General features: G+C 53.0%; 1 protein-coding gene across 1 annotated transcript; it reads right to left on the bottom strand.

Annotated features, from left to right (window-relative positions):
• Positions 1 to 5,039: 5,039 nt before the first annotated feature.
• On the bottom strand, positions 5,040 to 15,661 carry MAGOH (mago homolog, exon junction complex subunit). Its single transcript, XM_083157912.1, has 5 exons — positions 15,482 to 15,661; positions 14,385 to 14,443; positions 14,133 to 14,243; positions 13,258 to 13,340; positions 5,040 to 5,252 (listed from the first exon to the last, which is right to left on the bottom strand). The coding sequence occupies exons 1-5, from the start codon at positions 15,567 to 15,569 to the stop codon at positions 5,153 to 5,155; spliced, it is 441 nt and encodes a 146-aa protein (XP_083014038.1). The 5' UTR covers positions 15,570 to 15,661; the 3' UTR covers positions 5,040 to 5,152.

The following is a 15,661-nucleotide window of genomic DNA, read 5'->3' as shown; positions in this document are numbered from 1 at the left end:
AGACGCTGTAACGGAATCTGCTGCGCCACATAAGACGCTGTAGCGGAATCTGCTGCGCCACATACGACGCTGTAGCGGAATCTGCTGCGCCACATACGACGCTGTAACGGAATCTGCTGCGCCACATACGAAGCTGTAGCGGAATCTGCTGCGCCACATACGACGCTGTAGCGGAATCTGCTGCGCCACATACGACGCTGTAGCGGAATCTGCTGCGCCACATACGACGCTGTAGCGGAATCTGCTGCGCCACATACGACGCTGTAGCGGAATCTGCTGCGCCACATACGAACCTGTAGCGGAATCTGCTGCGCCACATACGAACCTGTAGCGGAATCTGCTGCGCCACATAAGAACCTGTAGCGGAATCTGCTGCGCCACATAAGAACCTGTAGCGGAATCTGCTGCGCCACATAAGAACCTGTAGCGGAATCTGCTGCGCTGTATAAGACACCAATGGAATCTGCTGCGCTATATAAGACACCAATGGAATCTGCTGCGCTATATAAGAACCTGTAACGGAATCTGCTGCGCTATATAAGACACTGTAACGGAATCTGCTGCGCTATATAAAACACTGTAACTGAATTTGCTGCGCTATATAAGACGCTGTAACGGAATCTGCTGCGCTATATAAGACACTAACGGAATCTGCTGCGCTATATAAAACACTAACTGAATCTGCTGCGCTATATAAGACGCTGTAACGGAATCTGCTGCGCTATATAAGACGCTGTAACGGAATCTGCTGCGCTATATAAGACGCTGTAACGGAATCTGCTGCGCTATATAAGACGCTGTAACGGAATCTGCTGCGCTATATAAGACGCTGTAACGGAATCTGCTGCGCTATATAAGACGCTGTAACGGAATCTGCTGCGCTATATAAGACGCTGTAACGGAATCTGCTGCGCTATATAAGACACGAACGGAATCTGCTGCGCTATATAAGACGCTGTAACGGAATCTGCTGCGCTATATAAGACACTAACGGAATCTGCTGCGCTATATAAGACACTAACGGAATCTGCTGCGCTATATAAGACGCTGTAACAGAATCTGCTGCGCTATATAAGACACAAACGGAATCTGCTGCGCTATATAAGACGCTGTAACGGAATCTGCTGCGCTATATAAGACGCTGTAACGGAATCTGCTGCGCTATATAAGACGCTGTAACGGAATCTGCTGCGCTATATAAGACACTAACGGAATCTGCTGCGCTATATAAGACACTAACGGAATCTGCTGCGCTATATAAGACACTAACGGAATCTGCTGCGCTATATAAGCCACTGTAACGGAATCTGCTGCGCTATATAAGAACCTGAAATGGAATCTGCTGCGCTATATAAGAACCTGTAATGGAATCTGCTGCACTATATAAGGCGCTGTAACGGAATCTGCTGCGCTATATAAGACACTAACGGAATCTGCTGCGCTGACTCCTGGTGGCTTTAATAAAGCCACCAGGAGTGGCGAAACGCGTCAGGAAGCTATTGGGGGACCCCCCCCCCCCCTTATTAAAAATAACATCTGGATTGCAGCCCGAACCATCCTCTGGATTTATAATATTCCACCCAAGGACATCACCTCCTCGTGCCACCATTACAAGGACATCATCTGGTAACACACCATCTATTACCCATCCTTTGGGGAGCACTCGAGTACCTCGCTACCACTCAACTGTCGGTGATTTGTGCCAACTTTGGGCCGACTCGTGGGCACTCGGAGGAGGATACCCCTACCCCATCAAGGGTGGTAACTATTCTATTTACAATTCTGTCCAGGGGTACTATAGGAACGAACTCTCCAGCTTCATATTCCATCTGCAGGGGGATCCCCCGATATATTGATCCATAAGCTATCAATTGTGCACACTCATTTCACCCCCCATTTTTAATATTCATGTATTTTATGAAATGTTTTTTATAAGCAATTGTGAATTGTGCTAATTAATTGTTGTTTTATCGATTCTCATCACTAGTGCGCTGTTCAATTTTGCTTTTTTCCTTTTGTTCTTTATACGGGACTAACTACCCCGGCTACTGAACGGCTGCTGGTTAAGCCACTCGTGACACAGTGTCCCCAAGTTCTGACCCTTTGGGGACAGTCCTATTCGAATACTTTTTTCTCCCTTAATGGGCACCTGCGAGAGATCCGGCATCTCAGAGACTCTCCCATAATGGGCACCTGCGAGAGACCTGGCACCTCAGAGACTCTGCCATAATGGGCACCTGCGAGAGACCCAGCATCTCAGAGACTCTCCCATAATGGGCACCCGCGAGAGATCCGGCATCTCAGAGACTCTCCCATAATGGGCACCTGCGAGAGACCCGACATCTCACTCTCCCATAACGGGCACCTGCGAGAGACCCGGCATCTCAGAGACTCTCCCATAACGGGCACCTGCGAGAGACCCAGCATCTCAGAGACTCTCCCATAACAGGCACCTGCGAGAGACCCGGCATCTCAGACTCTCCCATAATGGGCACCTGCGAGAGACCCGGCATCTCACTCTCCCATAATGGGCACCCGCGAGAGACCCGGCATTTCAGAGACTCTTCCATAACAGGCACCTGCGAGAGACCCGGCATCTCAGAGACTCTCCCATAATGGGCACCTGCGAGAGACCCAGCATCTCAGAGACTCTGCCATAATGGGCACCTGCGAGAGACCCGGCATCTCAGACTCTCCCATAATGGGCACCTGCGAGAGACTCGGCATCTCAGACTCTCCCATAATGGGCACCTGCGAGAGACCCGGCATCTCACTCTCCCATAATGGGCACCCGCGAGAGACCCGGCATTTCAGAGACTCTCCCATAACAAGCACCTGCGAGAGACCCGGCATCTCAGAGACTCTCCCATAATGGGCACCTGCGAGAGACCCAGCATCTCAGAGACTCTCCCATAACAGGCACCTGCGAGAGACCCGGCATCTCACTCTCCCATAATGGGCACCTGCGAGAGACCCGGCATCTCACTCTCCCATAATGGGCACCCGCGAGAGACCCGGCATTTCAGAGACTCTCCCATAACAGGCACCTGCGAGAGACCCGGCATCTCAGAGACTCTCCCATAATGGGCACCTGCGAGAGACCCAGCATCTCAGAGACTCTCCCATAACAGGCACCTGCGAGAGACCCGGCATCTCAGAGACTCTCCCATAATGGGCACCCGCGAGAGACCCGGCATTTCAGAGACTCTCCCATAACAGGCACCTGCGAGAGACCCGGCATCTCAGAGACTCTCCCATAATGGGCACCTGCGAGAGACCCAGCATCTCAGAGACTCTCCCATAACGGGCACCCGCGAGAGACCCGGCATCTCAGAGACTCTCCCATAATGGGCACCTGCGAGAGACCCGGCATCTCAGAGACTCTCCCATAATGGGCACCTGCGAGAGACCCGGCATCTCAGACTCTCCCATAATGGGCACCTGCGAGAGACCCGGCATCTCAGAGACTCTCCCATAATGGGCACCTGCGAGAGACCCGGCATCTCAGAGACTCTGCCATAATGGGCACCTGCGAGAGACCCGGCATCTCACTCTCCCATAATGGGCACCTGCGAGAGACCCGGCATCTCACTCTCCCATAATGGGCACCCGCGAGAGACCCGACATCTCAGAGACTCTCCCATAACAGGCACCTGCGAGAGACCCGGCATCTCAGAGACTCTCCCATAATGGGCACCTGCGAGAGACCCGGCATCTCAGAGACTCTGCCATAATGGGCACCTGCGAGAGACCCGGCATCTCACTCTCCCATAATGGGCACCTGCGAGAGACCCGGCATCTCACTCTCCCATAATGGGCACCTGCGAGAGACCCGGCATCTCACTCTCCCATAATGGGCACCCGCGAGAGACCCGGCATTTCAGAGACTCTCCCATAACAGGCACCTGCGAGAGACCCGGCATCTCAGAGACTCTCCCATAATGGGCACCTGCGAGAGACCCAGCATCTCAGAGACTCTCCCATAACAGGCACCTGCGAGAGACCCGGCATCTCAGAGACTCTCCCATAATGGGCACCCGCGAGAGACCCGGCATTTCAGAGACTCTCCCATAACAGGCACCTGCGAGAGACCCGGCATCTCAGAGACTCTCCCATAATGGGCACCTGCGAGAGACCCAGCATCTCAGAGACTCTCCCATAACGGGCACCCGCGAGAGACCCGGCATCTCAGAGACTCTCCCATAATGGGCACCTGCGAGAGACCCGGCATCTCAGAGACTCTCACATAAAGGGCACCCGCGAGAGACCCGGCACCTCAGAGACTCTCCCATAATGGGCACCCGCGAGAGACCCGGCACCTCAGAGACTCTGCCATAATGGGCACCCGCGAGAGACCCGGCACCTCAGAGACTCACCCATAATGGGCACCTGCGAGAGACCCGGCATCTCAGAGACTCCCCCATAATGGGCACGAAGACCCCTGGTCCACACACTAAAACCAGATTACCACCCATGGGTCACCTATGTATAAATGTACCACTAATGCGGTCCTAACTGGAGGGACCAGTGCAGCCTCGGTACGGATGGGCTCTCACCACTGTAGGGTAAGGAGTCAGTGATACACATGATAATGGGCATAGATTGGCATGATCCCTTTGAGGATATAGATAGTCCTAGGTCCGGTGAGGTGGGATAATCACTGCTTTGAATTACTTTAAGATTGGAAACTAAGAGTTACTGTATGTAACAAAGCTTGGAGTGATAAAGTACTAACCAACCAGCTTCTGCCATCCAGCACAGTCTAAAATCCCACAAACCGATTGGTTGTGCTCTCTCCAAGGCTTGCCAGCTCTACCTCTGTTAGATACCACCCCGTGGTACACAAGGACGGTCAGCTACGGTGTTTGTAAGCAGACATTTCACGGCCAGGTCTGAGCTAACACACGCAGACGTTACACTTCCTGGAGGTGGCGCTTCAAGTCACCATGTTATAAGCCCCGAGGGCTCATGGGACAAGTGCAGCTGGAATAATGGGGTAACCAGAATAAGAGGCCCAAGCATCACACAAACTGTCTAAAAAGGTTTAATCAACATTTTAATAAAGAGACATCTGTAAAAGACATTAAAAAAATAAACACAAAAACATCAGCAATCGCATCAAAAATAAAATAAAAGCTCCCGTTCCCCAGAACTAGATGGGTTTGATCTTAAAGTGAAGTCCAATCAAGCTGAAGACGAGACACTTCAGGTCCTGTACAAGGTAATAGAAAACTCGGAGTCCCTCGGGGTCCCTGGAAGAGACAGACAGACACAGACTGGTGTTAGGTGCTGCATGACGTAACGCTGCAGTACAGATATACCTGCAATACTATTCGTCCATCTACCATGCCTTACATTACAGCTGGGCATGTGCTACCCACTGGCACTACCCCCATAGCAGCAAGTACTTGTGCGCGCGCGCTGCACCTCTGCAATTACCACCAGCTGGGAAGAACGAGATTTATGTCTTACCTGTTAAAACTCTTTCGAGGACGTCAGGGGCCCCAGCGATAACAGTGGGTTGAGTGTGAGGTCATGACCCAATTCCAGCACCAGAAAGGTTAAACTTCTGGCTGCTCACAAACAGCCCCGGCTCCTCCCCTCTTCTACCCCGCCTCCTAGCCCTGGCTCCTCCCCTCTTCTACCACAGCTCCTCCCCTTCTCTACCCGCCTCCTAGCCCTGGCTCCTCCCCTCCTCCTAGGCTTGCTACTCAGTCGTTCCCAAGCCACAGGAGACAAGATAGAAGGAAGAGAAACCCATACAGGATCACATCCAACGTGTGTGTGTTTCCTCAACAGAGAAACCCTAACTGTACCATGCGCCAGTACCCTCAACAGAGGAACCCTAACTGTACCATGCGCCAGTACCCTCCACAGGGGAACCCTAACTGTACCATGCGCCAGTACCCTCCACAGGGGAACCCTAACTGTACCATGCGCCAGTACCCTCCACAGGGGAACCCCAACTGTACCATGCGCGAGTACCCTCCACAGGGGAACCCCAACTGTACCATGCGCGAGTACCCTCCACAGGGGAACCCCAACTGTACCATGCGCGAGTACCCTCCACAGGGGAACCCCAACTGTACCATGCGCGAGTACCCTCCACAGGGGAACCCCAACTGTACCATGCGCCAGTACCCTCCACAGGGGAACCCCAACTGTACCATGCGCCAGTACCCTCCACAGGGGAACCCCAACTGTACCATGCGCCAGTACCCTCCACAGGGGAACCCCAACTGTACCATGCGCGAGTACCCTCCACAGGGGAACCCTAACTGTACCATGCGCGAGTACCCTCAACAGGGGAACCCTAACTGTACCATGCGCCAGTACCCTCAACAGGGGAACCCTAACTGTACCATGCGCGAGTACCCTCAACAGAGGAACCCTAACTGTACCATGCGCCAGTACCCTCCACAGGGGAACCCTAACTGTACCATGCGCGAGTACCCTCAACAGAGGAACCCTAACTGTACCATGCGCGAGTACCCTCCACAGGGGAACCCTAACTGTACCATGCGCGAGTACCCTCCACAGAGGAATCCTAACTGTACCATGCGCAAGTACCATCAACAGGGGAACCCTAACTGTACCATGCGCGAGTACCCTCAACAGGGGAACCCTAACTGTACCATGCGCCAGTACCCTCAACAGGGGAACCCTAACTGTAACATGTGCGAGTACCCTCCACAGGGGAACCCCAACTGTACCATGCGCGAGTACCCTCCACAGAGGAATCCTAAGTGTACCATGCGCGAGTACCCTCCACAGGGGAACCCTAACTGTACCATGCGCGAGTACCCTCCACAGGGGAACCCCAACTGTACCATGCGCGAGTACCCTCCACAGAGGAATCCTAAGTGTACCATGCGCGAGTACCCTCCACAGGGGAACCCCAACTGTACCATGCGCGAGTACCCTCCACAGAGGAATCCTAAGTGTACCATGCGCGAGTACCCTCCACAGGGGAACCCCAACTGTACCATGCGCGAGTACCCTCCACAGGGGAACCCTAACTGTACCATGCGCCAGTACCCTCCACAGGGGAACCCCAACTGTACCATGCGCGAGTACCATCAACAGGGGAACCCCAACTGTACCATGCGCGAGCCCCCTCAACAGGGGAACCCCAACTGTACCATGCGCGAGTACCCTCCACAGGGGAACCCTAACTGTACCATGCGCCAGTACCCTCAACAGGGGAACCCTAACTGTACCATGCGCGAGTACCCTCAACAGAGGAACCCCAACTGTACCATGCGCGAGTACCCTCCACAGGGGAACCCTAACTGTACCATGCGCCAGTACCCTCCACAGGGGAACCCCAACTGTACCATGCGCGAGTACCATCAACAGGGGAACCCCAACTGTACCATGCGCGAGCCCCCTCAATGGAAGAACTATGAACTTCAATACAAATGAAGCAGGCGCGGCAGGGAGTGATCCCTGTGGTCCTCGAAGAAAGAGATTTAACAGGTAAGACATAAATCTCAGTTTCTTCTGCAGCAGACATCAGGGGCCCCAGGGTGGGGACGCGCCTGGGCCGCAGCTAGTACACTCAGGCCAAATGCGGAGTCCTGGGAGGCAAACGTGTCAAATGCATAGAAGCGTAAGAAAGTATTAACAGACGACCAAGTCGCCGCCCTGCAAAGTTGCACCACCCCTAACAGCCCAAGACACCAGGGCTGTGGAGTCGGAGTAAATTTCGAGTACCTGGGGTCGGAGTCGGCAAACAATGCACCGACTCCAACAATTATAATGAATGACTTCTCTACTGTAAGAATAAAGACCAATGCATGCAGTGCCTCACGTAACCGCAAAACGAACACGTTAAGTGACCGTGAAAAAGCATGCTTTTCATGTGCTTCACTATATGGCACGGATCTTGTTTCATGCGCGGGGTTGTTTGTTTACCATGGCTAAGCCATTCCTTACGCTGGTTCATATTGATGTACAGGCACCATTTTTCGTCGCCAGTAACGATTCGGTAAAGAAATCGTGGTACTTATGTAGTATCTGGGCGCCCGATTTTTTGATTGTATGCCTTAAGTTAAGGCATACAATCAGATGCGATATCGCATGCGATGCGATGACCCGATTTTTCCATAGGATTCAATGTTAAAATGGAGTCCATTTTAACATGGAATTCAATGGGAAAAAGGGGTCCTTTTCATACCCCTACTATCCAAGTGGGCATGGAGTTGGATATAAACCCGTGGCGAGCGCAGCGAGCCACGCGAGGGGACGGTATTCTGTGTCCGCTCGCCACAGGTTTATATCCAACTCCATGCCCACTTGGATAGTGGGGCAAGGAACAGGACCCCTTTTTCCCATTGAATGCTATGTTAAAATGGACTCAGACCATTTTAACATGGAATCCTATGGAAAAATCGGGTCCATCGCATCCGATTTGGTCGCATGCGATGCGCCCGATCCGACCCGATTTCTAAATCGGGCGCCCAGATACTACATAAGTACCGAAATCGTTCCTTGTGTCCGTGAATTGAACGGTGACGAGCAAGCAAACCAGCGAACAAACATTGTGTTTGTCCTTTGCTTAAACTGTTCAGTACAGTAGACTGTTGGCTTCCCAGCCTCTAGTTTCTGTAGTAATAATATGTATGTTGCCTTTCTTTCCTTCAAGGAATGTATCAGATACATTCGCATATTAATACAGGAGTCGGGGGCAGACATACGAGTCGTCGGACCATTTATCTACCGACTCCACAGCCCTGCAAGACACACCCACAGACCTCGTGGAATGAGCCCGGACCCCGCTGGAACTGGGAGGGAGGCGCCCAAGTAAACCTGCTTGAAAGCAGACTATTGCCCGGTGGCTGAGGTCTGTTAAGTATCAGCCAAAATCTCTTCTGAAATCCATAGAGGACAAAGAATCAGACTTCCTAAGGGTTTTAGTGTGACGCACATAGATGCGCAAAGCCCGTACCACATCCAGAGAATGCTGCTCAGGAGAGGCATCCGGCCTACGATCTCCTGGTTCACATGTAACTTAGACACCACCTTAGGGAGGCGTGAAGGAACGCTTAAAAAAAAAAAAAAAACACCATCAGGATGAAAAACCAGGAGAGGAGACTGACAGGACCGAACCGACAAATCAGAAACCCTCCTGGTCGAACCAATGGCCAACAGGAAAACCGTTTCCATGTAAGCCAGCAGGATCCACTGATCGCAAGGGTTCAAATGGGGAGCCCTGAAGGGCCTTGAGAACCAGAGAAAGATCCCATGGAGCGACCGGTGGAACAAACAGAGGTTGGATGCGCAAGACCCCCTGCAAGAAAGTGTGGACATCCTGCAACAATGCCAACCACCTGCGGAAGAGAATAGACAAAGCAGACACCTGCAATTCAAGGAAGACAGTCGGAGGCCAGCCTCCAAACCCTTTTGCAGAAAGGACAGAATCCATGACAAACGGTAAATCTTTGGATTAAATTGACGGGAGCGACAGCAGGAAAAGGAAGCCCACAAGCACCAGCCGAAGAAGGCCTACGAGCCCTGAGCAAAAATTACCCTTGAATGAAAGCCCTTGGCTTTTAATAAGGAGGTCTCAAAAGCCACCCCGTCAAAGACAGCCTCTGCAGATTGGGATAGAGATACAGACCTTGAGTGAGCAAGGTGGGGATCTTGGCCTCCACCCATTGGAAGATGCGGGAGGCCTCCACCATGGCCGCCCAACTCTGAGTGCCACCCTGGTGGTTGATATAAGCCACCGTCGTCGCATTGTCCGCCTGGACCTGCACCAGGTGACCCCGAAGCCAAGGTTCCGCCTGGCAGAGAGCCAGCAGACTGCCCTCAGTTCGAGGATGTTGATGGACAGTAGGGATTCCACAGCCCCTGAAAGGATTTCTGAAATGTGACTGTTCCCCCAACCGCGGAGACTGGAATCCGTGGTGAGGAGAGTCCACCAGTGGTTCCAAAACAGCCTCCCATCCATGAGTTTCTGATCTAGAATCCACCAGGACAGGGAGATCCGTGCTGCCAGTGATAAGACAATCAGGTGTGATCGTAGATGGAGTACAACCCCGACTATTTTCTGAGGATTTCCCATTGTAGTAGACGAGAGTGGAACTGCAACACCTAGGTACCGAGTGGTAGCGCAGATTTTCAATCCTTTGCTTACGAGAGTGGAACTGCGCATACTCCGCAATGGAGTATGGAGGCCGACACCAAGGAGCCCAGGACCCCCATGCAGACATGGATTGAGACACACCAGAGGGAGAGAAGATGCTGAACTTGGGACTGCAGAGCCTTGCGGCGTACCTCTGGCAAGTAAATCCGCTGATGGACTGTGTCCTACAGGGCCCCTAAATAAACCATGGATTGGGTGGGAAGCATGGAAGACTTGGACCAGTTGGTAACCCAGCCGTGGTGTTCCAGGACCTCTACCACCTTGGTCAAGTGTGCCTGGAGAACCTCGGACGACTGTGCTAGGATCAACAGGTTGTCCAGATATGGAAGAATCCAGATACCCTGGTTGTGAAGAGTACTGGTTGTGAAGAGTACTGCCCATTACCGCCATGACCTTCGTAAACACCCTGGGTGCCGTGGCAAGGCCGAAAGGCTGAGCCTGAAAATGATGGTCCTGCAGTGCAAATCTCAGAAACCACCAGTGTTCCTGTTTGATGGGTATATGCAGATCCGCATCCTGGATGTCCAGAGATGCCATGTAGTCCCCCAGTTATAATGGCAGAACAATGGACTGTAAGGTTTCCACCTTGAACTTTGGGACCCTGACAAATTTGTTGAGCCTCTTTAGATTTAGAAATGGGCGGAAAAACCTGTTAGGCTTCCGCACCACGAAAAAACCTGTGCCGCGCTGAGACACCGGAATGGGAGCTATGACTGAAGCCGACAGTAGCTGGCCTGCTCCAGAGCACTGCGCTTTTCCAAGTCCCTGGGAGAACTTGTGAAAAAGTACGAGCTTGGTGGCCGACAGTGAAAGGTTATGGAGTATCCTTGGGAGACCACATCCCGAAACCATGCGTCTGTTGTGGATTCCAGCCAAACGTCCGAAAAACCGTAACAGGTGACCCCTCACCATGGGATCCCCCAGGTGGAGCTCCGCTCCGTCATGCCGATGGCTTTTCCTCGGGCTTGGTGTCAGGGCGTCTGGTGGCCCAGGGACATTTTCCCTTGGCTTTAGAGGACTTCGCGGGCTGGGGCTGAGCTCTTGTGAACAACTGCCCCCTGCCATGAAAACGAAAGGACTAAAATGTCAGGCAAAGGACGTGGAGTAGGAGTGTCTGGAAGAAAAGCTGCATTTGAGGCTGCCACCGTGGCCACTTCAATCCAAACAAGAGAACCCGTAAAGGGTAGAGCCTCAAGTGTTAGTTTGGAATCAGCACCCACTTTCCAGGAGCTGAGCCAGAGGGACTGTTGCGCTGCGACAGCCGAGGCGGACGCTCGGAAGGTAAGAGTGGCTGCATCTAATGAAGCCTCCCCCAAATATAGTGCAGCTTGATGCATGATGTCAATAATAGGCAACGTCATGTGCACTACCCCCCTCTGCAATGATATTGGCGAGGGCAGAAGTCCATTCCACCATGGCATTAGCCACCCAGGCAGACACCAGGGTAGGCCGCGTAACCCCCCCGAGGTTGTAAAGACGAGCTTAAGAAAGTTCTTTAACTTTCGATCAGCGGGATCCTTAAGGTAAGCGGTTGGAATGGGGAGAGTAGGGGAACGCACAATCTTCGCGACATGTGCGTCAACTTTGGTAGCCATCTCCCAGTGTGAGGGAGCAGGTAAAAGGAAGTGAACAGCTTGAGGAGCAGAAACTTCCTATTTGGCAATTTCCAGGCCTCATCGAGGACGTCCTCCAGCTCAGTAGAGCTAGGGAAAACCGTCAATGTCCGTTTGGGAAGCTTGAAGGATGGGCCCGAGGACTGAGGGGGTTCAGAGGTGTTGTGTAAATTTAAGACGTTTCTGACCGCAGTTACCAGTGCTCCCACATCGATCCATGCTGCGGTGTCGGCCTTTGGGGCTTCGTCAGCATAGTCCCTGTCAACCAGTTGTCCCTCCTCCTCATTGGTGTCATCTGTATCAGTGTCCTGATGGAGGAGGGGTTTGGGGGAATGAGTCCCCTGACCCGGGCCTTACAGCCTTTAAAAGAGGTTTGGATGCACTTAACTGAGGCTGCCAATGCACGCGCCCAGGCAGGCTTCTCCCCAGGATGGGAGGGGCACACGCCTGAGACACGGATGGACTCGGCTGCAGCGGCGGATCAGAGCTGGTCTATTAACTGCAACATCACCTGGGTAAGCTGGGCCCAGGCAGGTTCCTGAGAGGAGAGGCATGCTCCTTTCTACATTGTTGGCAGAACCCCTCCGGGGGGAGGGGCTGTGTGAGGAGAGGCTCCCTCCCCCTACTAGCAATGGCCGCCCGTGATATGACTCATGCGGCGCTGGTAAAATTACCTTCGCCGCTGCCCACAAATCAAGATGTCCCTGGTGGTCCAGCGGGACAGAATTTGGACCTTTCCGCCCTGCTAGTGCAGCCCAGCGATTCCCCTCGCTGGGCTGCTCAGCCGCTAGTGGCGTGTGCACGCACTCCCAGCGGGGAACGCGAGTTACCTTAAGTGGTGCCACCCGCTGGTGTCCCGATGCCTGGTTCGCAGCTGCGGACCCGGGTTTTGTGGCAGCAGCGCAGGAGTCTAACAGACCCCCAGCATTGCTGCCCCATCACTGACACCAAGTCCGAGTAAAAATAAGAAAAATAAAGTCTAAAAACCAGTTGTAAGGCTTCATAATGTGCATGTTGACTCCTGCCAGTACAACTAAAATGGAGTAGCTAACCTAGGCGGCGGGGTAGAGGAGGGGAGGAGCCAGACTTAGGAAGCAGGTTAGAGGAGGGGAGGAGCCGGGCTGTCTGAGCAGCCAGAAGTTTAACCTTTCTGGTGCTCGAATTGGATCGTGACCTCACTCTCTACCCACTGTTATGCCTGTGGCCCCCGACGTCTGCCCCAGAAGAAATAATAAATAATGACAGCAGCCAATTACAGCACCACTATGGGATGCATACAGTGCCCTTGTGACTGCCTGGGACACCCAGGGTAATACGCTACACAGTCTTGATGCAAAGTGCAACCAAGCAGCATTACATTACTAATTAGCCAATAAAAAGCCAGCAGAAATTGCCCTCAGAGTGCAGCCACAAAGTGACCCATCCACCATGTAGGTAAGGGGACGCTCACCCCACTGCAGGACCCATGTACTTAAGTGATAAAAAGAATCTTACTTTGACTGATTCACATCTATAAGGGATCCGATCTTTGATGTGGTGAAAGATATGTGCTCATCGCCAATGACGATCTCCAGCTCCTGTAATGAGGACGGAAGGGATTAGATGCAGAAGCAGACCACAACAATGACTTCACCATGGCTTACATCATCAACATAGTGTTCGGCATCATCTGCAAGTGCCCTGATTTATTTACCCCGTTCTAGCTCTTTCCTTACATTGGACACTTATCAAAGAAGCGGACAATTGAGTTTATCCAATATAAAATCTGATAAATATAGAGACACAATGCAGGATCTGGAACACGATGCAGTATACAGGTCACCCAGCAGCTGCCCTGTGTACAGAGATGGGAACCCTCAGATTACACAGTATTCCTACAGCTGCCAGGCAGGGCGGTCACTACACAAAACAACTGTGGTCCCGTGGCCAGAACCTGGGGGTATCCCACCCCGTACACTGCTCTCAGATGATCATACACAGGGGCCCACCTTCCATTACTTTGGAGGAAGGGTCATCACGCAAAGTACAGAACAGAACATACTGATAATTTGGTGATCTGCGTAAGAAATTGTGGTGTAATCTCTACCAGTAAAACACCCACCGGAACATTCCCTGCAGGTAGATGGACAGTGACACAAGACTTGTGCCTGACATTGCTGTAGGGCAGCATGGGTACTGCATGGGTCAGAGGCAACAGCTCCCGGGTACTGCATGGGTCAGAGGCACCAGTGCTCCGGGGGCATCAGCTCCCATGTACGGAATGGGTCAGAGGCACCAGGGGCCTCAGCTCCCGGGTACTGCATGAGAGGTGCCCCGAGGGCATTGGTCTGGAGCCTGTACACATTTCGGGATGCACACACAGAACTAACCTGTCGTCCAACCCGGTCAGGCGGTGGCCACAACGCGTCATCTTCCTTTGTTATTTCGCTGTCATCTATGATGCGTTTCAGTTCCTCCATCACACTCTTGTGTACGTACGCCTGGCATGAGAGAGGCAGCAACATACATCAGCAGGCAGGTGGCATGGAGGCTTATTTACCAAGCAGCAGCGATCACCATTATTAGATGTCAGGCTTAGTAATAGGCGTGTACTCGGCGCTCAGCCATCACACCGCACTTACCTCCTTTCTGATCATCACATCATTCTTGTAGTTACTATTGTTGGCGTAACGAAGTTTGCCTGAAAAAAAGAAAGGAATTTGATAGTGTGATACCGTAGGAGGGGGCCGAGCTGTGCAATGGGCACATACAAAACACCAAGTGACGTGATCATACTTCGCTTTGTACCAGCATCATATATCTATCAGTCAGGCAATCTGCAGAACTCTGCTTCTAGTGACCCAAGATGCAGACACCATAGGACACTGTTCAGGAAGACAAGCCTACCCATCCCCATGTGCCCCCCTGCTGGAGCTGTCCCCTCCCACTGCCCTGATGAGTCCCTCTGGTCCATAATCTGTCCTCCTGCCGGCCCTAACCCCCTTTACTGCCCCAATGTGCCCCCTGCTGGACTTTAGCCTGTACACTGCTCTAATATGCCCCCTGATGGCCCATGGCCATACTGTCCTAACGTATACCGCCACTGTCCCAATATGCTGGCCTTGTCCTCCCCCTGCCCTAAAATGTCCCATACTGCCTCAATGTGACCACCTGCTGCACCACACCGTGCTGACGAGTCTGCCTCTGACCCACCATGCCACCCCAAAAGTGGCCCCAGTGCTGCCCCTGACCCGCCATACTGGCCCAATGTGTCCCCCTGCTGTCCCTGACCCGCCATACTACCTCAATGTGTCCCCCTGCTGTCCCTGACCCTCCATATTACCTCAATGTGTCCCCCTGCTGTCCCTGACCCTCCATATTACCTCAATGTGTCCCCCTGCTGCCTCTGACCCTCCATATTACCCCAATTCGTCCCCCTGCTGCCCCTGACCCACCACCAATGCGTATACCTGCTGCCTCCAACCCACCCCACATCATCACATGTGACCCCACTACTATCCTAACCAGCCAAACTGCTACCCCGTCATACCGCCCCAATGTGTCCTCCTACCCGCAACACAGTCAGAATACATCCCAATGCTGCCCCTGACCCGCCCCAATGTGTCCCCCTGCTGCCCCTCACCCGCCATACCTGCTTAATGCGTCCCCCTGACCCGCCATATTGTCAAAGAGTGTCCCCACCGCCTTCCTGCAACTACACGCACCCCCAGGTCCTCACCGTCCGGCCGGAACTCGAACTCCAGGAACTCGTGCCCGAACTTCCCCTTGTGTCCCACATAATAGCGCAGATAGAAGTCGCTGCCCATGGTATCGCCGCGCGCCTCCGAATGACAACAGCACCGCGCGGACAGGCGCACAATAGTGACGTGTAACCGGGAGGGCGGGGGGCGGAGCCAGT

The sequence above is a fragment of the Crinia signifera genome, chromosome 8 (genome assembly GCF_055691185.1).
Source record: "Crinia signifera chromosome 8, ASM5569118v1, whole genome shotgun sequence".
In the NCBI taxonomy this organism is placed as follows: domain Eukaryota; kingdom Metazoa; phylum Chordata; class Amphibia; order Anura; family Myobatrachidae; genus Crinia; species Crinia signifera.
This window is presented reverse-complemented; position numbering and strand designations above follow the sequence as displayed.